Here is a 27,771-nt window from a genome sequence, read left to right as displayed (position 1 = left end):
TCCTGTCCCAGTTGAAGGTCTCTCCCCCCCCCCCCTTGTAAATAAACAGGTCTCTATTTTGCTGTTCATTCCTGTGTTGGGTATTGTGTAACTCTAGGTAGTGTACGAAATGATGTGAGATGCCAAGTAGCCACTTAAATGTAACATGGTGGCAAACTGTGGAGAATAAAATCTGTACTCTATCACTGGGGGGGCCCTTCGTAAGTGGTCAGTAGTTTGTGGCGCAGAAATAAATGCTGACACTTTTCAGTAACATGTAAACCACAAACTATATTTACATAGATAACAAACTAGCAAGAATGGTTACAAGATGCACACAACAGATAATTAAACATAGTCTAGGCGCAGGGAGGACGATTGGTGATGTTGCTGGCCACCTCGATTCTTTGGTCCTTCCGGGCCTCAGGAGAGGAACAGCCAGGAGATCCCTCGACGGACGATGACAGTGAAGCTGGCCATGTCAGTCCTTTGGGCCTTCCGGGCCTCAGGAGAGGAAGAGCCAGGAGATCCATCGAAGATGTCACTGATGTGAGCCTTCCGCACAAGTCCCAAATCCTGTTGGCTGTTCTTCAGGACGGCGATGGTGGCCTAAACCCTAGCCTAACTTAAAAGAAAAACCCTAACTATGCCCGACACACCCGATGAACAGACTCGATGACGGCCGATGTGGGGGGGGGGGAGGTAAGGGGAGGAGGTGGGGAAGCGTAGGAGCTGGGACAGAGTACTCTGGGGTGACCCAAGCGACCCTGCTACGGGGCTTGGGCAATCTTGTCCACCAGGGCCTCTCTAATGTGCACCGCCTCCTGGCGCACCTGGCGGATGGCAGCTGTGGCGGGCTGGTCCATGGTCTGTGCCTCGGCTGACATCCATGCAGGGAGGAAGGCCTCCCCACTGCGCTCCACAATATTGTGGAGCACGCAGCACGCGGCCAGCACCTCCGTTGCATTCTGCTCACCCATGTCGAGACGGGTGAGCAAACAATGGAAGCGGGCTTTTAAGCGTCCAAACGCCAGCTCCACTGGGTTTCGGGCCCGGTTGAGGCGGTCGTTGAACCGAGCCCGGTTCTGGTCCGGCTGCCCCGTGTAGGGCCGCATGAGCCAGGGCATCAGGGGGTAGGCTGCGTCCCCGACGATGCAGCTGGGCATCGGCACATTCCCAACAGTCAAGTCCCGCCGGGGGAAGTAGGTGCCCGCCTCCAACCTCTGAAACAGTCCTGAGTTCTGGAGGATGCGGGCGTCGTGTGCCCGGCCGGACCAGCCGCCGTAGATGTCCAGGAAGCGGCCCCGGTGATCCACGAGGGCCTGCAGGACGATGGAGCAGTACCCCTTTCTGTTCATAAAGTGGGCTGCTCGATGCTCCGGGGCCCGGATGGCGATGTGGGTGGCGTCCAGGGCTCCCCCGCAGTTGGGGAACCTGAGGGCAGCGAAGCCGGCCATGGTCTCATTGACGTCGCGCAGGCGGATGATTCTCGGCAGCAGGACGTCATTGATGGCGTGGACAACCTGCAGAAGGGTGCAGAGAAACACAAGGGAACACATTACATACAGCCAGGGGTGAGTGTGCGCTCCCTTGGGTCCCCCCCTTGATTCCCTCTGTCCACACACACACACACACACACACACACACACACACACACACCCCAGGGCCCCCCTCGCCGCAGGCCCCCCTCCCATTGGGCCTGTGCAAGGGAGGGGCGGCCGAAACCCCTGGGCGACCCAGCCGGGAGTCTTGGCTGTCCCTGGGCCTGGAGTGGAGCACCCTCCCCCCATCCCACTCCCCCTGGGACTTACCTGGATGACGATCACTCCAACGGTGGATCTTCCCACCCCGAACTGGTGTGCCACCGAGCGGTAGCTGTCCGGTGTGGCCAGCTTCCACAGCGCGATGGCAACCCTTTTGTTGATGGGGATGGGTGCCCGCAGCCGGGTGGCGGTTCTCTGCAGCGTGGGGGTGAGCCAGGCGCACAGCGTCAAGAAGGTCCGCTTCCTCATCCGAAAATTCCGGATCCACTGGTGGTCGTCCCATTGTCCGAGGACCACCCAGTCCCACCAGTCGGTGCTGATGTCCAAACTCCAGAGTGGCCAGTATACGGTGGGATGCTGATGCGACAGGGTTGCCAGGGCCCCCCTGGTGAGGGAGTCCAAGGTGATCTCTGCCTCCTGGTCCATGAACAGCATGGCACCGGCCTGCAGCACGAGCTGCAGCCACCTGAACAGCCCCAAGAGGGGCCCGACCAGGCACATGGCCACCCGTGGCTCCATGGCAGACAGAGCAGGGCAGAAAAAAAAAACCGCAGGCAAAAGCAGTTGGGGGCCAAAGGGTGGTGTCCCCAAAAGTCAGAGGGTACCCACAGACCCTGCGAAGGGTGTCAGTCCCTGGCAGAGGCCCCAAGGCACAGGAGCAGGAGACCAATGGCTGCCCAGCCAGACCCCTTTAACCACGCGTCTGGACGGAGCTCCAGCCCCGCCCCCGGAAAGGTCTGGTGGCCTTTGCCCTTTTCAAAATGGTTCCGGGCTTTTTGCTTTTCCGGAAAAGCGTGCCGCCAATGTAGACGTGCTTTTCCGGGAAAGTGCATCGTTATCACGGAAACTACGCGGCCAATGTAGACGCTACTTTTCCGGAAAAGCTGAAAATGGAATAGTATTCCGTTTTAAGCATTTCCGGAAAAAGGTGCCAGTGTAGACGTAGCCATGTATATTTGCTGCTAGTCAATGTCAGACAGGTTAAATGAATGAAAGTAGGCTTGTTACCAACTGGTCTTTCACCAAATGCTGTTTGTGGTTATTGGTCATCTATATCTCACAGTATTTCTTTTGCTCTATGGCTAGATGGCTGAAGCATTCTAATATTGAGAATAGAAATTGATTAATAGCAAATATGCTTCTTTGTATATGAATATGCACAATCACCTGAATCGGGTATTTGCACACAAAAAACAAAGATGCCCCTAACATTAGAGAGGACAAAAATCTGCTTGTGCTGATCATGATATTTGCTGATATTTGTACCCACTGAATTGAAAAATGAATGAAGATGACCAAGCTGAACATCCAATCAGTGTTTAAACCTACCTCAAAACAGAATATTTATGAGTATTTTGCCAGCTCTCAGCAGGAATGAATTGAGGTGTGTGTGATTAAAATTAGGAGTGCCCCTAATAACTCACGCCACTGGTCACAGTGATTTGTCTGGTTATGATATGGAGCAGGACTCTATTGGTTTCCAGTCTTGTTGATGGTTAGGCAGTCGTTCAAATATCTTTGAAAAAGTAGAGGTCTGTCAGTACAAGTCAGACCTGTCTTGGCAGTTAGCACCTTTTAGTTCCAGTGGGTTCATTTTTATTTTTGTTTTTCTTTCTTTAATTAAATCCTGGGCACATGCTTTGAAATGGTCTAGTGATGTGAAGGCACTGCTTTGATCCACCAGGGCCCCCATCACTTCCTCTAGAGCACTCTTAGTTCAAATAAAAAGAAGCCACTGAATGTTCAGCCAGATTATGCTAAAGTGGCTCACAGCGTCAGCTATAGGATAATGTGGTGTTTTTTTAGGCAGGCAGTAAAATAAATGTCTGGATAAAAATCACATTTACAAACATCTTTCTGTGTAACCAATGGAATCATATGTTGTTAAACACAGAAATATTTTTGGAAATATACTTACATATAGGAAAAAAATAAGCAATTTTCTATCCTTCAGTATTCCCCAGCTCCCTTTTAGTTTATCCTGATTATATGGGGTGTTTATCATTATTTTTCACTCATAAACCACAACTGAGCTCTGAGTTCCATTATGCTAGGCACTCTTCAGGCGCAGACATCTTGCCCCCAAAGTGTATATAATCTAAACAGATGAGACAGACAAAAGAGTTGAAGAGAATAATTACATGATAGGTGCTTCTTGATTCACTAGTGGGAGATTTTTTTTCCATGTACATCCCCAATTTTAGACAAGTTTTAACAAAAAGTCAATATCTATGTCCTTCCATATCTGCCTATCAGATATTGAAAGCCTACATAAACTATACAGAGGCAACCTTTGAAAACAAATGTAACAATCTAAAGGCAGAATGACCTGTGAGAGGGAGAAAGAAATTTGGTATGTAAAATCCCATGTAATTGGTTAACCAGTTAAACATGAACTTTGCTTAATGTTTAACCAGTTAACCAATAAAGAGGGGAGAGGGTGCTCCAGTACAGCTCGGCTCCAGTACAGCTTCCCCGCCCCTTCCATGGCCAGACTGGAGTAGCCAGACAGCCACCACCAGCTTCCTAGGGCTGGAGCTGCAGTCCAGGCAGGAGCAGCCAGGCAGTCCCCGCACATCTCTCCCTGGCCATGGACCTGAGCTGGAGCTGTGCTGGACTGGAATGGCCCATTGCCCCCACTGCAGACAGGGCCACTCCAGATGCCTGAGGCAACTCCTGCCAGTGACACTCCAGGCACAGATGGGCTGCAATGCACCTGGGCCATCTTCAGACAGGGGCTACTCTAGATACTGCGACCAAAGGGGTCTGTTTTGGGGCCGGATTCTGATCAATATCTTCATCAACAATTTAGATGATGGTATAGAGAGTACGCTCATTAAGTTTGCAGGTGATACCAAGTTGGGAGGGGTTGCAACTGCTTTGGAGGATAGGGTCAAAATTAAGTAATAGAGATGTAGCCGTGTTAGTTGGGTCTTGCTGAAACAAAAGACAGGACTATGCAGCACTTTAAAGACTAACAAGATGGTTTATTAGATGATGAGTTTTTGTGGACTCTACGAAGAAGTACTGCAGTAAGGGATCATTGTGGACCACAAGTTAAATATGAGTCAACAGTGTGCCACTGTTGCCGAAAAAGCAAACATGATTCTTGGAAGCATTAACAGGAGTGTTGTGAGCAAGGCACGAGAAGTCATTCTTCTTCTCTACTCTGCACTGATTATGTCTCAGTTGGAATATCGTGTCCAGTTCTGGGCACCACATTTCAAGAAGGATGCAGAGAAATTGGAGACAGTCCAGAGAAGAGCAACAAAAATGATTAAGGTCTGGAGAACATGACCCATGAGGGAAGACTGAAAGAATTGGGCTTGTTTACTTTAGAAAAGAGAAAACTGAGAGGAGACATGATAGCATTTTCAAATATCTAAAAGGGTGTTACAATAAGGAGTGAGAAAAATTATTTTCCTTAACCTCTGATGATAGGACAAGAAGCGATGGGCTTAAATTGCAGCAAGGGAGGTTTAAGTTGGACATTAGGAAAAACTTCCTAAAGGTCAAGATGGTTAAACCCTGGAATAAATTGCCTAGGGAGGTTATGGAATCTCCATCACTGGATATTTAAGAGCATGTTGGATAGTCATCTATCAAGGATTATCTAGACGGTGCTTGGTCCTGCTGTGAGGGCAGGGAACTGGATTTGAGACCTCTCAAGGTCCCTTCCAGTTCTTGCATTCTATGATTATGTGTTTAAGGGTGCTGCTTACTGGTTAAACCAGGAGTCAGCAACCTATGTCTCACAAGCCAAATATGGCTCATGAGAGATTTAAATATGGCTCTTTCAATGGTTGCACACATGACGTGGAGGAGCAGAGCACAAAGAATTGTACTTCCGCCCACCTCCTCAACAGCAGCACTCACCTTCCTTGCACCTTGAAGGTAAGCTGCTGCTGCTGGTGGGCTTGTGCAGGAAGGAGAAGGTGGAAGAAAAGGGGAACCAGGATTGCATGGTGGGCAGCTGCTGGTATTTACTAAAGAGCTGGTCTGGGTCATTCCCAGAGGAGGAGGGTGGATGCAGTGAGGCTTGCCGCAGGGTCCGGGGCAGCGAGGCCTGGGGGAGGGGGGAGGAGGCTGGGGTACACCCCAGTTCCCTAAGCCACTGCACAACATCTGTCTGTAGCTCCAGCAGCCACCACGTGGAGAAGAGTTTGGTATAGAACCTAGGGTTGCCAGATGGTTTCAACAAAAATACCGGACACATTTGACTTTACATCACAGTCTACATTACATCTCATTTAGAAAATACTGTACATTTATATTTTCTCATTTATATTTTCCCGAACACAAAGTTCAAATACTGGACTGTCCAGTTCAAAACCGGACACTTGGCAACCCTAATAGAACCGTGCTCTAGGAAACCCCCCTCCCCGCCTCCTCTCCCTCTTTTCCCCTGGTTGTATCAGGTTCTTTTGATGTGGTCACCGCTGTGCTGGCTCTGTGAGTTAGTGTCCAGGGCAGTGCTACGAGTCAGGCCCACAGTGTGGGGAAGGTGGTGGGACTTGCAAAGGGGGATAAATAGGTGCCTGGGAGCTGCCGGCTGCAGGAAAACAAGACTGAGAGAATTGCTCGCTGCCCTGCCAGAGGAATAAACCCTGCTTGGGCTGCCAGACACCTGGACTCTCTGTGAGCAGGGGAGGGGAGTTAGGGCTTTAGACCAGAAAGGGACACCTGGGTTCTACCTCAGTCTGGCCAGACTCCCACTGTCTGCCAGCTCTCATCATGTGGGGTGGCCTGGGAAGGCATATTGGGTGTGTGTGTGTGTGTGTGTGTGTGTGTGAGAGAGAGAGAGAGAGAGAGAGAGAGAGAGAGATCACCCTGGCTTGCAGTGTGTGTGTGTGTGTGAGAGAGAGAGAGAGAGAGTGAGGCTACATCTAGACTGCAAGCCTCTTTCAAAAGAGGCTTTTTCAAAAGATACTTTTGAAAAAGCCTTTTTCGAAAAAGAGCATCTACACTACAACCAGTACTTTCGAAAAAGCGAGCCGCTTTTTTGAAAGAGAGCACCCAGGCAGTCTGGATGCTCTCTTTCGAAAAAGCCCTGTTTGCATTACATAGAGCCTATTTTCGAAAGAGCACTTTCAAAAAAAGGCATTATTCCTCATAAAACAAGGTTTTCCAAAGTCAAAAAAACTGCCATGTTCTTTCAATTTACTTTTGAAAGAACGTGGCAACAGTGTAGACGCAGGGGAAGATTTTTCGAAAAAAGGCCATTTTTTTCGAAAAAACCCTTTAGTCTAGACATATGGTGAGTGTGAGTGTGTGTGTGAGTGAACAACAAAATCATTTTACCTATCAGTGTTTCCACTCAAATTTTTCATTGGCCTGTGTTATGCACACTCGTTGCATGACTATTTTGAACTATTTTATTTTAAAAAATTGTTACCCACATTTACAAAAAAAAAGCACTCCTCCCACAGAAGTTTCTGCCTACGGGCCCTTCTTGAATAAAAATTTCTTGTAAGTCAATTATGAGTCCACTGTTAAAGTTGTTTTCTGATTATGTAATTTCCACACCTAATGACTATTTATGCTATAATTAATCATCATGCTGTATTTTTTCAGTCATGCAAATGAACATTCTTATACAGCTCTTTGTTGACCACTTGTTCTGAATTTTGATGTAGTTTGGCTCTTTGGTTTGAAAAGGTCGACGACCCTTGGGTTAACGGTTAACCTTTCACATCCTTAGAAGAAATGAACACTATACTCCACAATGGCTACCTTCTCATTTCAGTGCAATGTTTTATTGGCAGAACAGGCAACATGCAGCAAATGAATCCTTTGTATTGTAGTCTGATTTACAGCAGTTTCCAGTAGGAACAAAGTCATCAAATACTGCACACATCCAGAGGGTAAAGCCTATGCGGATTGGCATGGTGTTGAGTTGGAACCTACAAGGCCCTAATCAGGCAACATTCTGGCTCCAGCCCCGATCTTGGGCCAGGCCCCATGGTCTGGCCCCCATCTGACCATAACATGGGTAGGAGTGGAGGACACTAATCAGCTGCAGCAATCCTGGCCCAGACCTTTGCCTGGGTACAGCAGCCCAGCTCCTGCCCTGTTTAACCTTCTGTGTCTTTTGTCAACTCTTAGGTGGAGTGGCTGAAAAATGAAGAAGTAATTGATCCTGTCGAAGATCGGAATTTTTACATCACCATTGATCACAACCTGATCATCAAGCAGGCACGTCTTTCTGACACAGCTAATTACACCTGTGTGGCCAAAAATATCGTCGCCAAGAGAAAAAGCACTACTGCTACTGTCATTGTCTATGGTAAGTGAGGTATCGTCTGTCTGCCCACAGAGCAAAGTGCAGCCTGTAGATCAGAAGTGCTCTGTGTAGTTCTGTGATGCAGCTGCCACCATCTTTGATGAAGAAGTAAAATCTGTGAAGACTACAAGTTCCTGATTTTTATGCACTATCTTCATTAGAGTGGCCAGGCTGCCAATGAGGCTCTCATCCAGACAAAGTATGGATAGCCCTGTCTCCTCATTCTCTTAGTCTTCTACCTCTACTTTCCCTATTTCTCCGTAAAATAGGCCTGAGCATGAAGGCTATGTCTGCCTCTCATGAATACATTGCTCTTTATATTTTTCCGGCAGAAGATGCCCGCAAGGACAGAAGCTGGTCTAATGATACGCCAGCTGATTGTCCTGGTGTTCATTACAATCAATTTAATTACAGGACAAACAAGTGGATAAAATTCCTATGATTACCCTGAGCATTCACTTCATGCCCAGAGTAGTAGTTATTCTTAATTATAAGCAGTTGCATCCCTAAAGTTACAATTAGGGCTTTTTAGTTCAGTTCTATAGCAAATTCACTGAATGGAGTTGATTAGCAGTGTTCGTGATGCGGGGGGAGGGGGGAACATGGCATAAATGTTCTGTGTTCTGATCGTGGTGAATAATATTCAGACATGGGACAAATTTCATCATACACAACCAGTCTCTTTTCCAAACACACAGAGTTGGACTCTCTAAGCATAACTGAAGCTGTTGCTGAAACTCTCAAAGAGTGGGCTGTGAGAGGTGGTGAGACACAACCTGGAGGCCTGCATTGGGGAGCAGCCATTGGCTGTGTTCTCACTCTCAGAGCTATTTTAGATGAGTGGCATGATGCATAATATTAAAAAAATGCAGAGATTAGGACATTTGAACAGTTAAATGTTTGTCAGTACCCAAATACCCAGACTTCAGTATGGAGCAGTATTGGTCCATCTAGTTCTATATGTGTGACACATAGGGTATGTCTAGACTGCGAGAATCTTTCAGAAAAAGATTAGCAAAATGCGCTCCGCATTCTGCATATCTTTTTCCGATACTTTTGTCGGAAAAGCCTTTTCCAAAATTTGGCCCATCTAGACTGGGCCATATTTTGGAACGCTCCTCCCCTTTCTTCCTCGTGGAACAGGGAATACAGGGGCTTCCAAAAGAGCGCATTTGCTCTTCCACAAAAAAAAACTGGAAGAGCAACCATGTTCCCTGGACATGGTGGAGTTTTTCGGGATACTTCTGGTATCCCGAAAACCCTCTGCAGTCTAGCTGTACCCATACCAAGGTTCCTAACAGAGAGGATAAATAGTAAATGTTTTCCCAGAATTATGGGGCAAACAGTATCATTTGTGGGTTCAGTCTGAGCAGCCTAACAGGCTGAGTAGCTGTCATATGGATTCCTCATCTTCATTAGGCACAGGCTCTAATCAGGACTGTTGAATGAGGTATACAGTAATTCCTCATTTAACACTATAGATATGTTTCAGAAAATGATCGTGTTAAGTGAAAACATGTTATGCGGAGTCAATTTTCCCATTGAAAATAATGGAAAAGATGGGGGATGCATTTCAAGTGGTGGTTTCTGAGGGGAAGTGTTTGGCTCTGGGGAAGGGAAGGGGAGGAGGATTGGTTGGGAGTATGCCCCTGTGATTGGTCTGCCAGGGAACGGCACAGCGAGCGGCGAACCCTCTGCCGTTTTGTAGGAGGTGGGGGAAGCCACATGCAGTCGCTGGCAATGGGCCGGCTGGGGAAACCCAGCTGCCGGCCTGCAAGTGAGAGTGGAGGAGAGAGGACAAGGCATCCGGCGAGGGGGAAGTCAGCAGAGAACAGCGTGGCAAGCGGTGAACCCTCTGCCGCTTTGCAGGGAGGCAAGGGAAGCCCCACGCAGCCACTGGCAACGGGCAAGCTGGGGGAATTGTATTTTTCCGGGGACAGTCGTGTAATTAAAAAAATGTTCCCTAAAAAAAAATCGTGCTATCGCAAAAACGTGTTAAGCAGACACATGTTAAATGAGGAATTACTGTACTCTGGCCTTAGCATTCTATGAACCTTGCTGTAAAGACAGAATAGTAATGTGTTGAATTTGGTATGACAGACCACATGCTAAAAGAGAGGAGCATAGCTGATGAGTGCATCAGAACACTAGTTATCAGAGAGTCACTATACGTAGTGGATTATTTTGCATGGAATATAGTGCACTTTCAGGATGCATCTATTTAGCGTATAAAGTTCAAAATTCACTATTTGACCAATGATAGAAAAATAACTCAGTGCTCAAAAATAACCCAATGCTAGACCATATTGGGTCTATATAGAGAGGACGGCTATTTTAAATTGATTGTAGCCACAGTATAGGAAACTGAAAGGACTTTTAATTCAATTTCTTGGACTTTGACAAAAAGAATGGTTTTGAAAAGGAGATTTGTGTTTTTTTTAATGCTCTTTGTCCCCTGTCACCTTTCAGTCAATGGCGGCTGGTCTACATGGACTGAGTGGTCAGTGTGTAATGGTCGCTGTGGAAGAGGCTATCAGAAGCGCACAAGGACCTGCACCAACCCTGCCCCACTCAATGGTGGTGCCTTCTGTGAGGGCCAAAGTGTCCAAAAAATAACTTGCACCACTCTGTGTCCAGGTACAGTATGAAAGATTCACAGACCAAGATGTGATTATCTAATTTTTTTCAACATCAGGTATTTTAGCAAATAACTTAATCACAACAAACACTCCTTTTATTAATGGTAAATCCAGCATTTCAGTGAATGAATACTAAATTGTGTTATATAAGTAGATAAAACATTGTACATAGTGTAGATCAAACAGCAGTGGATTAAACCCCACTACTGCACAAAGCTTGCACCATCATCTGAGTCTTTATAATTCAGGGGATTTGAGTAACATTTGCAGTTTCAAATCTTAAGAGATAAATCTCTTTTGATCTGTTCAAAGCTGTGGAAATAAACTAGAATTTAAGTACAGAACATTATTTTGACTAAACAGATCTGTAACATCAGTTTCTGAGCATACTAATTTCTCGGTTTACAATGTAAAAATGAGCAGAACATTTGAAACGCCTAAATTATCTATGTTAATCTTGACATTACACATCTGCCTGTCAACAAAGACAAGAACATTCCTGCCCAAAGAATCCACACAGTCTCATATGAAAATAATTTTAAAATGAATCAAAAGCCAGAAAATTAAAATGTGAAATGAACATTTTATCATTAATTCAGTTCTGTTTAAGGGCTCTGGGTAGCCTTTGCAGGGACAAATTCTGCTGTCCTTCACTCATATTGAGGAATATTTTCCTATGCATTGAGCACTACTTACTGTTGGAGTAAAATACTACAGATTGAACCTCTCTAATCTGGAACACTCTGGTCTGAAAATATTCGTGATCTGCAATGATTTTATTTAGTCAGATGTTCACTTTTCATGTTTCCTGTGGTCCCATAAAGTTTTTTACACTCACTAGTTCTAGATCACAGTGTTCTGTGCTGTTATTTAGCTCTAATTTACTCCTACATGTCTTCTAATAGCCCAGTAAGCAGTGGAAGTGTTGGTAATGCTGCTAGAAAATATTGACATCTTGTGGGCCTAAAAATTCTCTGTTTCGGAACCGGTCAGGATCCAATGGTGCTGGACTAGAGAGGTTCAACCTGTACTCAGCATAAGTCAGGAGCATCAACATTTGTCTTTTAATGGTGGGTGAACTCAGAGAACTGGAAGTTCATGTCAAATTCTGGACACTTAGCAGAGCCTCCTTAATCTAAATATTTAATAAATCCAGCTATTCAAATCAGCACTTTTAAAAATGGGATTATCAAAAGGGCCCAGCCTAGGCCTAGTTCTTCTTGCATTGAAATGAATTGAAGTGGTTGTGTTGCCTTTAGTAGGGGCAGAATGGGTTCAACACTAAGCTCTTGTCAAACTCCCATTATGGGCCATTAATTTAGGAACCAAATTGTGGATTTGGGAGCCTAATTTTATTTTAAAATCTTGGCCATAACTTGTATTCTTACAGCATCCCTTTAAAAACATGGCCATGTAGTTTACAAACATGGATTGTAGCATAGGTAATAAACTGTATGCACAGTTTAATTTGGATGCTTTTTCTGATTGTGCCTTTTTCAAATGAAAAATTTCAGTAGCTTTAGTTATTTTTCGGAATACCAGAAATAATGATCTTATAATACAGAATAATTTCTTGCCAATTTTTTGAGTGTGACTGTTATTATCCCCATACATTTCTGGGATTTGGATTTTTTTTTTCCTTTTCTGGAGAAAACTTTTGTTTCCATTTCAAAAAAAGAGAGGAGGCGATAGAAAGAAAGAGTATACTGGGAAAAATATCAGTCTAGCATTCATTCCTATACCAAAGCTACAAATTCTACAAAGCAGCAGCTGCCTGAGTCTTTTCCTTAAGCCAGTTCTTGTGTGATTCAGTGGCTCAAATTTTGTTACTGGGACAGAGAGCCTTAAACATCTCAGTAAACTATTGGAATCCAACCCAGACAGTATTAACTGAAAGATGCAAGTTTCTGATGGGGACTTGTTGGCCCAACTGCACTGAAGAGAAAACTCTCAAAAACCACCACTGTAGTTAGCACTACTTATTAACCCTTACTGGCAATCCAAAAATATATTTTAGGAGTACATAGAGACTGAACTGCCTCATTCCCCTAACAGTAGGTCCTTCTAGGGCTATCCTGAGGCAACAAAGCAAGGCATTGTGGGGAAGCTTGTATTACTATGATCTATGCTGTACCAGATCTGTGGATAATGAAAAAAAGATTTCAGTCCTTAGATCTGTCAGTCTGGCACCTTTCACAAGGGATAAAGTCAAAAAGGTCTTTTAAAAGCAATCATTTTCTCTACTTCAATTGATATTTGCACCACACTCTCTGACCTTCCCTAAGTCATGTTGCTTTCTTATCACAGTGGATGGTAGATGGACAGCGTGGAGTAAGTGGTCAACCTGTGGAACAGAGTGTACCCATTGGCGCAGGAGGGAATGCACAGCACCAGCACCGAAGAATGGTGGGAAAGATTGTGAGGGTCTTGTTCTGCAGTCCAAGAACTGCACAGATGGGCTGTGTATGCAGAGTAAGTGGAAGTATATTAATCTGTTGTGTTGATGTTGGAGTTTAGAAACATATAGTCATTTTAAAAAAGCAAATTCAAGCTTCAGTGTTCTCTCCTCCCATAAAAAACCCTCCTATAAGTAGAAGCTGGTGAATGTTCAGATGTGCCATAACAGCAGAGGGAAGAAAGCTGCATTTAAATGATGACCAAAATAATGATGACCATGTGTGGTGTAGCAAATTTGTGCTAGCCAGGCATTGTCTGAATTGGGGTTGATGCAAAACCTCAGCAAGTGTAGAAAGGGATCGTGTGTAGGCGGCAAACCCCCTGTAGACTCCCTGGAATGGTCCTCCCAGTATCCTATGCCAATTTTTTAGGGGGGGGGGGGAGAGAGAAGAAGGAAGCGAATGGATGATTGTAATGGTCCCTGCCTTTTCTGAGACTCTTTTTCAGTCCCCTCTCCAAGTGCACCTCTCAAATGACAGCCTGTACACTCTGACACTCATAGGCGTAATGGTAATAGCACCTGTAGGACTCCCCTAAAAGAGTTGATGGACAGTAGTATTATGTGGAGACACAGAAGCAGCTTAAGGTTCACAGCACTCAGAGAAATTCCAAACAACAAAGGAACCTGCAGGGAGGGTCTGTGTTACCTATGCTTGGCATCCCCTTCAAGGCCCTCCTAGGTAAGCATAGTCTTGATATCCTCTGTTCTCTTTGGGACCCAGCTATAGCCTGTTGACAGCAGACCCTGACTCTCTGTCCATGTTTACATCTCTGTCCATGCTCATTGGCATTCACTGAACAGCGTTTCTCAGCAAAATCAATCCCCCACCCTTTTCTAGGCCTAATAGAAAATGGTTTATTATCCTCCTCTGATCCTAGGATCAGCCTTGGGAAGAGTAAACAATTCTAATTTGGTTGGTGCCTGGTAGAGGGCATTACCCAGGTAACAGCTTCCCCACTGTTGCCTCAAGGACTCTTTTCTGTGTCATTGTTTTGCCTTTCCTTTTTGGTCCCTCTAGCAACCCCTTCTGCTCTACCCACTGTAAACACGGTAATGCACCACACACATAAAAACAACACAGATATTGCCCAGTTCTCCACAGCTGTGTCCCCTTTTGGTTCCTTTGAGAATAATTTTGTACCCCCCAGAAACAAGGAGGGAGCAGCCTTTCACCTCTCCCTACTACAAGGAGTTAGCTTGTCCTTGGCCTACATGTAGAGTGCTTGGGGGAGGGAGGAAGGCAAACTCCTTCTATTGTTCTTTCCCAACTGTGCACCCATGCAGAGCCAGAGATCATCTAGTCTATAGTGTATATATAATTAAACACTAGCTAGAGACACCTGCAGAATAAATTGACTCCTTTATGGGAAAATGCTGTTTCCGGGGCCAAGATTATATAAACAGACTTGATGCAGGGTTATCTGTTGTGAGGTTGGGGCAAAGTGTCCTTCCCTCTTAATCCACAGGGAAGAAGTAGTCTCTGCATCTCTTGTATCCCCTCCTTTGAGGGAAACAGCTAGTGGATTCATGTCGTTTGGATCTAGTACACTCTCTAAAACTGCCATTCCTCATCCTAATATGCACCAGTGTAGAAGCTGAGGGTCTACATCATAAAAGTGTGCAGTAGGGTCTCTACATCTAGGGTCTTTCCTACCCGCAGAAGAGGGGTCAGGATTTGTGCAGATCTAGGATTCTATACCCACTATAGTCCCATTTGGCAAGAGAGCCTATTATTTAATGATTAATTTGGATATTCATGTCTCTGCCATAAACAATCACACATCCAGGACTCTGGGTGCCCTGGATTAGACACATGACTCATCAGTTACTCCATATTAAACAAAAATCAAACAAAACTTCCAGGAACATATGTAGAAGAAAATACTCCACGCAGCCCCACCAAAGTCCTGTACTATCATTCTCACTGGGCCCATCTTCTGAAGGGCCAGGAAGATAAGATGGATTTTGCAGCTCTCTCTGGAGGTTCATGAACTTGGGCTGCTTCAGACCATAGAGAGAACTGACTTGAGAAGACTTGGGAAGATACTAAACAGTACCCTGCCTGTTGACCTCTTTGTCTCTGAGACCAATGGGGCTCCAGCCCAAGGTATCTGCTGATCACAGACATGGCAGTGTGTCACAGGGAGAGAAACAGTCTCATGGATAGAGAGGTCTCAGGATTGAGAGGGCTTTTGTAGTTCAAAAGTAACATTTCAAAAAAAAAAAAAAACCCAGCCTGGTAAAGCAGACTGTAAACCTTTAGCACCGTACATTTGTACACCCAAAATTTGTTCTAGGTGCGTTACTTTGATTTTTTTTAGACATTTAAATGAATTCAGTGCCAGGCTGAGTGTGCTGGAGACTGAAGCTGTCTGTTTGAAGAACAGATACAGCACTGGCAACCCATGCAAGTTTCAACACACTGATCCTTTCATGTGCCTCAACCTCTAAAACTCAGGGAAGAATTCAGTCTTGGCCACTACCCTATAACTTCCAAGAGGTTGCCAAATATCATCAAGGGTTATGTTGGGGTTTTGTTTGGTTGGGCTGGGGTTTTTTTTTGTTTTGTTTTGTTTTTGGTTTGTTTTTTTCTGAATTTGACACCTGTTGTCAAGGAACTGAACTATCACACTGAGTCCTTCTGATCATATATTAAAAATGGAGCTCCTATCTACAGTGCTGGTTCATTAAAGATCCACTGAACTTTTAATAAAAACAGCAGTTGGCTCCAGTGGCTTTTGCCAAAATTTGCCTTCTTCCTCTTCTCTGAATTGTATGATACCTGCTTTCTGGTTCTCTGCCTGGCTGCAGTTCTTCATCACCCATAGGGCTGCAATTGTATCTGCGTAGTAGCTATCTGTCTACAGTTGTATGTTCATATAGGGCACAGAAATGCCATTAGCTAATATGTCATGATTTTCAGGCACGATCAAAAGGTGATTCTGTACCAAATCCCTGAACTATCTTGTCTCAAAGCAAATTTTTTCTTCATTTTCCAGATTAACCAAAATCCAACTCATCCACATGGCCAACTCCTTCATTTGAGTGTATTGCTTTGAGTGACAGCTGCACAAAACCAGCTGTAGTTCCTCCATTTTTATTTTCATGGGGAGAGAAAAGAAAAACTGAACTTTTCTCTAATATAAAAAAAATCATGCGAAAGGCAAGTGATATTACACCCTGAAAATATGGATTTGTAGTAAGCTAATGTATCTATAACTGCAGTGGTGTGAATGAGCCATTACAGTAAATTAGCAAGCAAAAAGCCACCTTCACTCTAAAGAGCTCTTTATTACCAAATTATATTTAGACAGGTTTGTATCATCTTTGGACATACTCATCAGTAGAGTCATTTAAGCAGAAATCTCATGAAAACAAATGCATAACGCTGTTGCAGAATAAAAGCCCTGTTGGGATCCCATTTTTATGTAGATGATATATTGCATTTTGTTTGTGAAAGTGACTTCTGGGACTGAAGCACAGCTCTTCAAAAGGAGAGGGGGGGATACTAACATGAATCCCGCTTTCCATTTCTGCATGTGTATGGCGTGTAGGGGAGAAATGAAAACTATACATTTGCATATTGATCTTCTTAGACCCAGAGGTGGTGGTTGTCCCTCAGTGCTGCATTGTAATAGTAATGTCTTTATACTTACGGGGTTCATATACCTGTAAAACTTACAATCCCTGTACGTGATCCATCACTGCAAAAAAGATTAATTTGCCATATTTTATAACTTGTTGTCAGCTATTCTCTCTCTCTCTCTCTCTCTCTCTCTCTCTCTCTCAATTCATGTAAATATATTCAGAACACTTTTATTTTTACTTCTGTATGGGGCTGGGTTCCTTCAGATGAACTCATAGTACATCTGTGTGCTGAGCTAAGAAGGAACACAGGACCTTTTCATTGCTGAAACACACTGAAATTCATTACAGATTATTAGATTTTCATCTGGATTGCATCGGAATTATAATTTTCATAACCCAGAGGTCTTTGAATCCAGATCACTCATTTTCCTAGCATTTCCAGCAGCTTTCCCTTGTAGGCACATGGATAAGAGCCAGGGGTCCTAAGATCAAACCCTCTGTGAGCTTGGAATTTTTTCTGATTTCTTCTTGGCTCAATGCTTAATTGCGTGGTATGCAGATTCTACCATTAGAGCAATTTCTCCCTTCCTTCCCAGACTCAGTCTTTATAAAAAGCCTTATCAATTAAGAATAGTAATGTGGAGATCTAAGAATTAGTACATAGCTTCTCAAAACAGGAGCAACTAACTCATTGCTTTGACAGAATCTCATTTAAAAAAAAAAGATATAAAAGAGAGATCCCAGGAAATATTGGATTGAATCAGTCTAATTTACAAGCTCTTTCTCTTCCAGTCTATTATTCACTACACTAACATCACTTGGGCAAATCAATAAGCTCTTTCTTCAGACTGCCCCTACTCCAGCACAGAGCAGCAGTCTGTACTGCCATCGATTTCTGTGGGGATGAAAAGTGTGGAGCCTTCCCCCTCCCTTGTAATTACTGTATTTTACACCCAAAGCTGTAGTTTCTGCTTACTGCTAACCATGGAGTTTCTGGTGCAACTCTGCTGTCACATTTATTCAGACTAATGATCTTGCTAGTATACACACACTCTCTTACTCACTATTTTCCCCTTAACATGTAAGAATGAATAGTCATTAAACGAGCATGCCTGCAGAGAGACAGGAAGCAGACTGAAGAAGAAAAGTAACTGCAGTGAAAATGTAGGACAACCGTTACCACTGTAAGCCTCCAAGTACACCTAGCAGGAGTCTTTACAATAATGTAATAATTTATTGTAATGGCATTAATAAGCCCTCAGCATCATTATACACTGTGTGTGTAATAAAAACTAGCACCACCCACAGTAATTAAATTATTTACCACCATATTTGCAACATATCCTATTTGAAACACAGAGACTAGGTTAAATATTACAATGCTTTCAGATCCTCGCCTGCAAGGCTCTATTGACATTCAAAATACTCCTTACTATTCATTGTTTTAATAATAGCAATGCCAATCTCGGACGAATATATAACTTGTCATCTTTATGCATAAGAGGGTTAACATTCTGCATTTGTCACCTTTTTCCTGCCAGGCATCTATTACATAAGTTGCTTCTTAAGTAGGAAGAAAGGTTAACCTAGTATTAATGTCTTCTGTGTTTTCTATTATAGCAGTTTCTTGCTGGAACATATTTATTCTGCACATGTGCTGCTTGTTCAGTGTAATACACCCGAACCTTCTGATGAAATATGCATTGGTTTCCCTTTTTGGTTGGGTTTGAAAGGAGAGGTGCTGTGAGGAATTGTAGCCCAGAGTAACCTGATGGGAACCACGAGAACTTCTGAGCGACTGAGTGTGCAAAGAGTAAGGGAATGTTTTTCAGAATCAAGGAGGGAAGCAAAATTGTCTCCAGGGAGATGACAATGTTAGCTAGAGTGTGTGTAAAAGAATGAAAGGCAATCCTTTATTAAAAGCATGTGGGTTGAGAAACAACTTTTAATATGTTCAGTCTCTCTGCATACTAATGTACCCCCACCTGGCCAGGCATGCTGAGCTTTTACAAGAAGAGCTGCTTTTATTTAAAGGATCCTCTCATCCTTCCCTTCCAATCCATTTATGGGGGAGGATTTGTGTAGCAGTTGTTGTTTGATATAAAATTCATCCAGATCTACAAGTCTGTTTGTTTAACCTACTAATAAACATTAGGCGATATTTCCAATGCTCTCTATTGAGTCTGAACCCATCTTACATGTGTTTGTATTACATTAATGCGAAAAAGCCCCAAGTCAGAACATGGCCCCTCTGTGCTAGGCACTGTACAAACACTGAGGATGTGTCTAGACTGCATCCCTCTGCCAAGAGAGGGATGCAAATCAAGCACTTCGGAAGTGCAAATGAGCCCAGGATTTAAATATCCTGGGCTTCATTTGCACAGTCATGTTCTGATGCTGTGCCAATCAGACTCAGTGTTGAAAGTGAAAGTAAAGCGTAGCCGCGGCTCTAGCAGAGAGTTTTTTCAGCAGCTCCTGTACTTCTCATTTTTTGATATTTAAATCCCAGGCTCATTTGCATTTCCAAAGTGCTTGATTTACATCTCTCTCTCAGCAGAAGGATGCAGCCTGGACACAGCCTTAGTGAGATAATCCCAGTCCTGATCTAACAAAAGGCTAAAGGGGAAACAAAGACACGGTGAGGTAAAGGGACTTGCCTAAGGTCTCACAGCAGGCCAGTGGCAGAGCTGGAGATAGGAACCAGGATTCCTGATTCCAATGCAATTCCTTATCCATGGGAGCACAATACCTCACCATTAATTTTAGAAGAAGATCTTTTTTCTAAAGCCTTTGGACTTGCATTGGCAATGTCAACTACTGTAATTTTTAATCATAGAAGCATGCATATATGAAATCTCAAATATCTTTCCTCTATGTATCTAATCATTGTAAATTTCCTATCTCTTCCCTTCTTTTCTCTTTTAATAATCCCTCACACCTTGCCAAGTAATATTAATATATAATAATAAAAGAACTTCTTCACTTAGATGAAAAGACAGATGTGTGAACTGATAGTAAATGTCTGGTGGATACATTATTACTGACATAGAAACAGAACACTATAATAAACATATATAGTGCTTAGTTCAGCCATAAATTACCAAGTCTCATGCAGAAATGGGTAAGTATCACTATTCCCATTTTACTCGGTTTACCAAGGCACAGAGAGGTTACGTGACTTTGCCACTGACTCACTATTTGACCAGTGGCGAGTCAGTACAATCTCTTAATTCCCACCCCTAGGGTGTGTCTAGACTACATCCCTCTTTTGACAGAGGGATGTAAATTAGGCACTTCAAAATGTTTTGAGGTTTACAGGATCTTTCGAAAAAGCCATCCCTTTTCGAAAGAACCGCATCTAGACTGCGATTTTACTTTAGAAATAGTGCTTTTTTGAAAGAGCGCCATGATGCGATTATGCAAATGAAGCTCCCGAAATTCAAATCCTGGCTTCATTTCCAATTTCGAAGTGCCTAATTTACATCCCTCTGTTGAAAGAGGGATATAGTCTAGACGTACCCCCATGCTCAACCCAAAGGTTAAACAGCAGCAGCAAGTCCAAAGGGACATAACTCAGTGAACTCTTATAATGGAGGAAGTAGCTTGTAGTTCGGTAATTTAAGAAATCTCAAATAAACATGATGTTGTTCCACTAATTCTGAAGTCATCAGAGCTCTTGGAGTAAGATGCACAAAAACTAGAATAAAAGAATTACTCTGGTCTTTAGTTTACAAAATTGTTTAATTTGGTGCTTGTAGCCAAACAGCTGTCTGAATATCCTCCTCCTGTGTCAGGAAGAGCTTCTTCTCTCATAGAGCTAGCAGCTCATTCTCCTCTTTCACATGCCTCTTCATTTCTTTTGCCGAGCTATCCACCACTCATTTCCACTTGGACACTCCCCATCAACACTTCAGCTCCTGACCACACTAAAAGCAAAGAATACTCCAAGAATTGCCAGTTTAATATGAATGCTCAAATTATTGCAATCCTAGCTTTGTGTGTCTGTGCTCTGCAAATCCAATGTAAAGTGTCTAGACCTTCTGGATTTTCAGGTGTGATTCCAAAAATAGGTGATAAGAATTAGCCAAAAGGGCAAACCACTTACCTATTAATCTCTTAAGTGTCAGAATTGCCTGGGCTAATTCACAGCAAATTTTAGCAAAAAGTTATTCTTCTCTTACATTTCCCCACACATGTGGCATGTGTACTTAAAAACTGAGAGAGGACCTTCCTAAGGATCTCAATGAAGGCCCAGAAATCTAATTCATAATGAAAACATAATTGTAGCCTTATCTATGAAATATCATAATATTTCCTTCAACATCAAGAAGATACTTCCAATTTAACCTATCCTCTTAGTAAATGCCAGAGTCAATAAATGAGTAAGTAGTAGGAGAGATCCACAAAACCTCAAACCCCATACTGTTGGCTCACCCTAAAACTTGTCAATAATTAGACTTTTAGAAGATAAATTATGGTGTGAATTATCTGTAGGATGTCTGAAGTCAGATCTAACCTTTGACATCATTAGTGCAAACATAAAAGGCTTTCTGTAAAACAGCAAGTGTCTTAATAGAAAGAGACTGGACATATTTCTTATGGTTGGCTCCTAGGAATTTGAGACTTTTTTTTCACCACCAAAAACCTCCCCAAAAAACCATAATGCCCTTGTGGAGACTACATTATCCATTTATGTGCGATTGCTACTGGGAAGCAGCAAAGAAGGAAAGTTTATGAACAGCTATTGTAAGAAAAGGTGTAGATTATTCTTACTGTCGGCATTATTTATTCCATAAGAAACCTGTGCTAGGAGAGTATTCCAAGAGCACTCAAAGTCAGATTATTTCTTTTAAGGATCTGCTCATATCCTTAACTCTATCCTCATGTGCAGAGCCAGATGTTTGTCTCCACTAATGTCTCTAGGGGTCATTCTGGTGTTAGTAAGGAGATTGAGACTAGCCCAAAAGGGTAAATTGAAGAGTTTCATATGATAATGTGGGAGGATATCTTTGCTGGTATTCAATACTCCTCCTGGTTTCTCCCCACCCTGATGAAGGGTAAATTATGAGTGCATGCTGGACTGGAAAGGCTCATAGCTGGAAGCCTCTGGCTCTAACTGGCATAATGGTCAGAGGGCCTAAGAGCCATTGCAGCCACCTTGCCCCCGGAATCAAGAAGACAAAAATTACCTTTGGCCACCATCCCTCTGAAATATACTGAGCAGATTCCTGGCACACCCAAGGAAGTGGCCCACAGTCTTTTATTACCTGGCCCCATACCATTGTTCAACTAATACATCTTAACATTATACTGTTTTTTGAACAAGCTTAGATGCATGTGTCTCATGGCCCCTCTTCATCCCTTCCACAGGGCACAAGGCAAGGAGCACACTTTGCAGACAGTTGCCAGGTGCCACATTGACTATATGATAGTTCAGCACTGTTCTGCAGAAAGCCTCAAGGGAACCCAGCTAGGATCGTGCAGAAACCCTAGCTGCAGACATGTAACTCTAAGAGTTTATAGTTCCTGTATTTTATTTCTTAGTACAGGATGTAGTTTAGCATTAAACACTAATAAACAAGCAACCTTAACTATGGCTTTCTAGCTGATTTATAGTGGGGACACCAATCCATTTTCTAATGCTTTCACTTAGTACCCTTTCTACTAAAGTAAACAAGTAAAGATAAAAAAGAAAAACTGAGAAAACAACGCAACAATTTTTTAATGTAAGTATATTAGAGCTTTCAGCATATTTGATTTCATAGAGAAAAGGAATATTAAAGCTTGATGTAGTAGGATTTAGTTTCTAAGAATTTTTTAAATAGCTTATTTTAATGTGTATATATAGTTTAGGATTGATTACTGATTTTAGGCAAATATTTTACTTTTCTGTTCAATTATAATAGAAAAATAGAATACAAAATCTGAAAAGGGAAAAACCTATATCTTCTTTTAGAACGTTACTTGTAAAACCATGCAATTCAGAGACTCCATTTTAAAGGAAAAATGAGATCAAGGGCCAATTCTCCATTGGTATAAGTGGCTGGCATTATGCCAGCAAAGAATTGTGTTGGCTGCATGTGTTTATGTTGTACAAATACTGCACTAATGTAAGGCAATTCCAAATGTTAATGCTGCTCCCTCAGTATTAATTTAATCAATGTGCATATTTAGTGTTGTGCATTAATAACAAACAGTAATATAGTACCATTTATATTTAACCAGGAGAGTAGACATGCATACAGACCATGCATGCCTGCACACATGCAGTATGGCTGAGTTAATGCTGCCAAGGCACCTTCAGCTTTTGCATGCTCCTATTCTTTGAGCCCTGTACTTGATCCTGTCACCTCAAGTTTGCATTAACTAGCAAATTCAGCAGACCGCTATTGAATACTTCATTAGTGGTATTGGTTCAGTGATATATTGTGTACAAGTATTGGAAACATTTCCCTGTAGCAGCTTCCACTGGGGTGGGCTGTGCCATTATGGTGGCCTTTATAAAGCACTGTCTCCCCAATCCCTCCTTCAATTCCTTCTTACCATCCATGGTGACATTGGAACAGTGTCTCTTGATCCCATAGGGGCCCACTTTCACAAGGGCTTAGACAGGCTCTTCCCGCATTCCCACCCACTGGTGCCCATCTGGACCTTAACTTAATCATCACCAAATTCATGGGTGCACCCTTTGAACTAATAGCCACATTCTCCCTTTTACACTTGTCCTGCAAGATGACATTCTTGGTCACCATTCGGTCCTTTAGAAAGGGTTCACAGTTGAAAGCACTTACTTCAGAACCTCCCTATATTATTTTTCATAAGGACAAGCTGCACCTGGCCTTCCTACATAAGGGAATCACAATTTCACTTGGGGCAAGACATATTCCTTCTGATTTTTTTTACTCAAAGCCAAAGGCTGGCACCTGTCAATAAGTTCTGCACATGCTGGTTATATTCAGAGCCGTCGTGTTCTACACTGAGTGCACAAGACCATTCAGGAAAACAACCCAGCTTTTTCTAGGGATAGTAGACCACATGAAAGCCTCCTGGTCTCATTGCAGGTGTGTTTCTTCTCAGACATCTGCATCTGCTATGAATTAGCTAAGATCACAGCAGCTGTGGTCACAGTCCACTCGGCCAGGGCATAGGCCTCCCCAATGGTGTTTCTGGCCCACGTCCCAGTTCAGGGAATTGGTAGGGCAGTGACCTGGTCCTCGGTGCATATGTTCACTGTTCATTATGCCATCAACTGGGAGGCTAGAGATGATGCAGCTGTTGGCAGAGCAGTACTCCAATCAGTGATTCCTAACTCCAACCTCACCTTTAGAGCATAGCTGCATCGGAGTCACCTAGTTGGAATACTCAGAGAAGAAGAAAATACAGCTACCAGCCTTCTCATAACTGGTGTTCTTTGAGATGTGTTGTTGACGTCCATTCTGATACCCATTCTCCTTCCCCACTGTCTGAAGTGGGAGCGGAGGGGTCAGGGAAACAGTGGTATACAAAGGCCACCAAAGCAGCACTGCTCCCGGGGGGGGGGGGAGGGCAAGAGGGAGGGGAGCTCCACAGCTATCTCTGACATAATCTGCTAAGGAAAAAAGTTTTCCATGCTCGTGAAATGAACATGAATAATATGTAATCTCATAACCCCCACTGCCATCAGTGTGTGTCCTTGAGCCTTCTGCTTGTCAGTGCTGTTTGAATTCTCTCTCTCTGATAAAAGTAAAAGCTCTTTTTAAAAAGCTATTCAAAAGTGCAGCTCTGAATTGTGAGTCTGTAAAAATGATTTTAATAGAACCCTAGGTCTCGAAAAGGCTTCAGGAGGTCATCAAGTCCAGTCCCTTGCCCAAACCAGGACCAACCCCAACTAAATCATCCCAGCCAGAGTTTTGTCAGGCTGGGACTTAAAAACCTCTATAGATGGAGATTCAACCACCTCTCTAGGTAACCCATTCCAGTGCTTCACCACCATCCCAGTAAAATAGTTTTTCCTAATATCCAACCTAAGCCTCTTCCGCTGTAACTTGAGAGCATTGATCCTTGTTCTGCCATTCATCACTACTGAGAAAAGCCTTTCTCCTTCCTCTTTGGAACCTCTCTTCAGGATGTTAAAGGCTGCTATCAAATCCCGCCCCCCTCCCCCCCACTCCTCTCTTCTGCAGACTAAATAAGCCTAAATCCCACAGCCTCTCCTCGTAGGTCATGTGCTCCAGCCCCCTAATCATTTTGGTTGCCCTCTGCTGGACCTTCTCCAAGGCGTCCACATCCTTTCCATAGTGGGAGGCCCAGAACCGGATACAATACTCCAGATGTGGCCTCACCAATGCCAAATAAAGGGGAATAATAACTTCTCTAGATCTGCTGACAGTGCTCCTCCTAATGCACCCTAATATCCCATTAGCCTTCTTGGCTACAAGAGCACGCTGTTGACTCATATCCAGCTTCTTATCCACTGTAATCCCCAGATCTTTTTCTACCAAACTGCTGCTTAGCCAGTTGGTCCCCAGCCTGTAACAACGCTTGGGATTCTTCCATACCAAGTGCAGGACGTCCTTGCTGAACCGCATCAGATTTCTTTTGGCCCAATCATCCAATTTGCCTGGGTCACTCTGGACTCTATCCCTGCCCTCCAATTATCTACCTTTCCCCCTAGCTTAGTGTCATCTGCGAAATTGCTGAGGGTGCAATTCAGCCCCTCATCCAGATAATTAATAAAGATGTTAAACAAAACCAGCCCTAGAACCGATCCATGGGGCACTCTACTTGAAACCAACCGCCAACCTGACATCGAGCCGTTGATCACTACCCGTTGAGCCCAACAGTCTAGTCAGCTTTCTATCCACCTTACAGTCCATTTATCCAATCCATACTCCAATAACTTGCTGGAGACTGAATCAAAAGCTTTGCAAAAGTCAAGGAATACACTGACTTCCCCATCTCCACAGAGCCAGTTACCTCATCATAGAAGCTAATCAGATAGGTCAGGCATGACTTGTCCTTCGTGAATCCATGTTGACTATTCCTGATCACTTTCCCCTCTTCCAAGTGCTTCAGAATGGATTCTTTGAGGATCCCCTCCATGATTTTTCTGGGGACTGAGGTAAGGCTGACCAGTCTGTAGTTGCCTGGATTGTCCTTCTTCCCTTTTTTAAAGATGGGCACTACATTTGCCTTTTTCCAATAATCCAGGACCTCTCCCGATCTCCATGAGTTTGTAAAGACAATGGCCAAAGGCTCTGCAATGACATTTGCCAATTCCCTCAGTACCCTCGGATGCATTACATCCAGACCCATGGATTTGTGTATGTATAGCTTTTCTAAATAGTTCTTAACCCTGTTCTTTCTCCACCAAGGGCTGCCCACCTCCTTCCCATACTATGTTGCCCAGTACAGTAGTCTTGGAGCTGACCTTGTCTGCAAAGACAGAGGTAAAAAAAGCATTGAGTACTTCAGCTTTTCCCACATCATTTGTCACTAGGTTACCTCTCTCATCCAGTAAGGGTCGCACACTCTCTGATCATCCTCTTATTGCTAACATACCCATGGAAACCTTTCTTATTACTCTTCACATCCCTTGCTAGCTGCAATTCCAGTTGTGCGTTTGCCTTCCTGATTACTCCCCAGTTCCCTGAATTCTCGAGCAATATATTTATGCTCCTCCCTAGTCATCTGTCCAAATTTCCACTTCTTATATGCTTCCTTTTTGTGTCTAAACTCGCCAAGGATCTTCCTGGTAAGCCAATCTGGTTCCCTACCATATTTGCTTTTCTTGCTGTGCATTGGGATGTGCCTTCAATAAGGCTTCTTTAAAATACTGCCAGCTCTCCTGGACTAGTTTGCCCTTCATGTTAGCATCCCAGGGGATCCTGCCTATCAGTTCTCTAAGGGAGTCAAAGTCTGCTTTTCTGAAGTCCAGGATGTGTATTTTGCTGGTCTCCTTTTTTCATTTTTTCAGGATCCTGACATCTACGATCTGATGACCACTGCTACCCAGGTTACCACCCCCTCTATTTACCCTACTAGTTCCTCCCTGTTTGTGAGCAGCAGGTCAAGCTTTGTATGGCCCCTGGTCAGTTCCTTCAGCAGTTATACCTGGAAGTTATCCCCAACATCCTCCAAAACTTCCTGGAATGCCTCTGTACTGCTGTATTGGTCTCGTAGCAGATGTCAGGGTGATTAAAGTCCCCCATGATTACCAGGACCTGTGATCTGGAAGCTTCTCTTAGTTGTCTGGAGAAATCCTTATCCACCTGATGTGGTGGTCTATAGCAGACACCAACCACAACATCATCTCTGTTTCTCCCGTTTCTAAGCTTAATCCATAAACTCTCACCAGGCTTTTCTCCCTCTATATATTTGAGCTTTGAGTAATGTTTGTGTCTCAATGATTTCCAAAACGGTTATGCTCGATGTATAAGTACAAAAAAATAACTCATTGAGTTATTTTGTTATTCGTGGGTTTTGTTAGCAGACTTCTCAGCAAAGGCAGCATGCGATCTGAAAGTCAAGCCTGGAATAAATGTCATAAACAGGAATAAAAATTCTTCAGGCCTAAATTATGCCCTCAGTGCCACCTGTGCAAGCCAATGTGGGTTTACACAGATGCAGCAAATTGGAATTTAGTAACCAGTTCAGTAGCTGATGCACAGGAGGGAATAGAATCCAGCCGCTTTGTCTTAGATGTGTTGGCTTTGAAATTCATGCAGGCCTAGCAAGTACTAAAGCTTTATTTTTTTTCCATCTAAGTAAATAGATAGGACTTTTAATGCTCACCCAAAAGAAGATCTTCTGAATAAGATGATACCATTATTATGTAGCTGTGTTTCCATGAAAGTTCTACTGTTTTAAAAAAAACCTTTAAAAATAACAAATAGTCCTGTAGCGTCTTAGAGACTAACAAAAAATTTAGATGGTTTCATGAGCTTTTGTGGGCACAACCTACTTCTTCAGATGAATGGAGTTTAAGGAGTCCAAATTTCAAATAAAGAGCAGAGAAAGGGAGGGAATGTGGAGGGAAAAGAAAGAAGAAAAAATGGGAAAAGAATACAGGCAGTCCCCGAC

At 43.4% G+C, this 27,771-nt stretch overlaps 1 protein-coding gene across 2 annotated transcripts in view; it reads left to right on the top strand.

Annotated features, from left to right (window-relative positions):
• Positions 1-27,771, top strand: part of UNC5C (unc-5 netrin receptor C) — a 424,416-nt gene that overhangs the window by 325,148 nt on the left and 71,497 nt on the right. For both annotated transcript variants that reach the window (XM_006111944.4, XM_006111943.4), the window contains exons 5-7: positions 7,848-8,028; positions 10,495-10,662; positions 12,972-13,136. In XM_006111944.4, the coding sequence (XP_006112006.1) occupies positions 7,848-8,028; positions 10,495-10,662; positions 12,972-13,136 (514 nt within the window). The remainder of the gene's footprint in view (positions 1-7,847; positions 8,029-10,494; positions 10,663-12,971; positions 13,137-27,771) is intronic.

The sequence above is a fragment of the Pelodiscus sinensis genome, chromosome 5 (assembly GCF_049634645.1).
Source record: "Pelodiscus sinensis isolate JC-2024 chromosome 5, ASM4963464v1, whole genome shotgun sequence".
Taxonomy (NCBI): domain Eukaryota; kingdom Metazoa; phylum Chordata; order Testudines; family Trionychidae; genus Pelodiscus; species Pelodiscus sinensis.
Note: the sequence above shows the minus strand (reverse complement) of the source record. Positions and strands in the feature narration are given on the sequence as shown.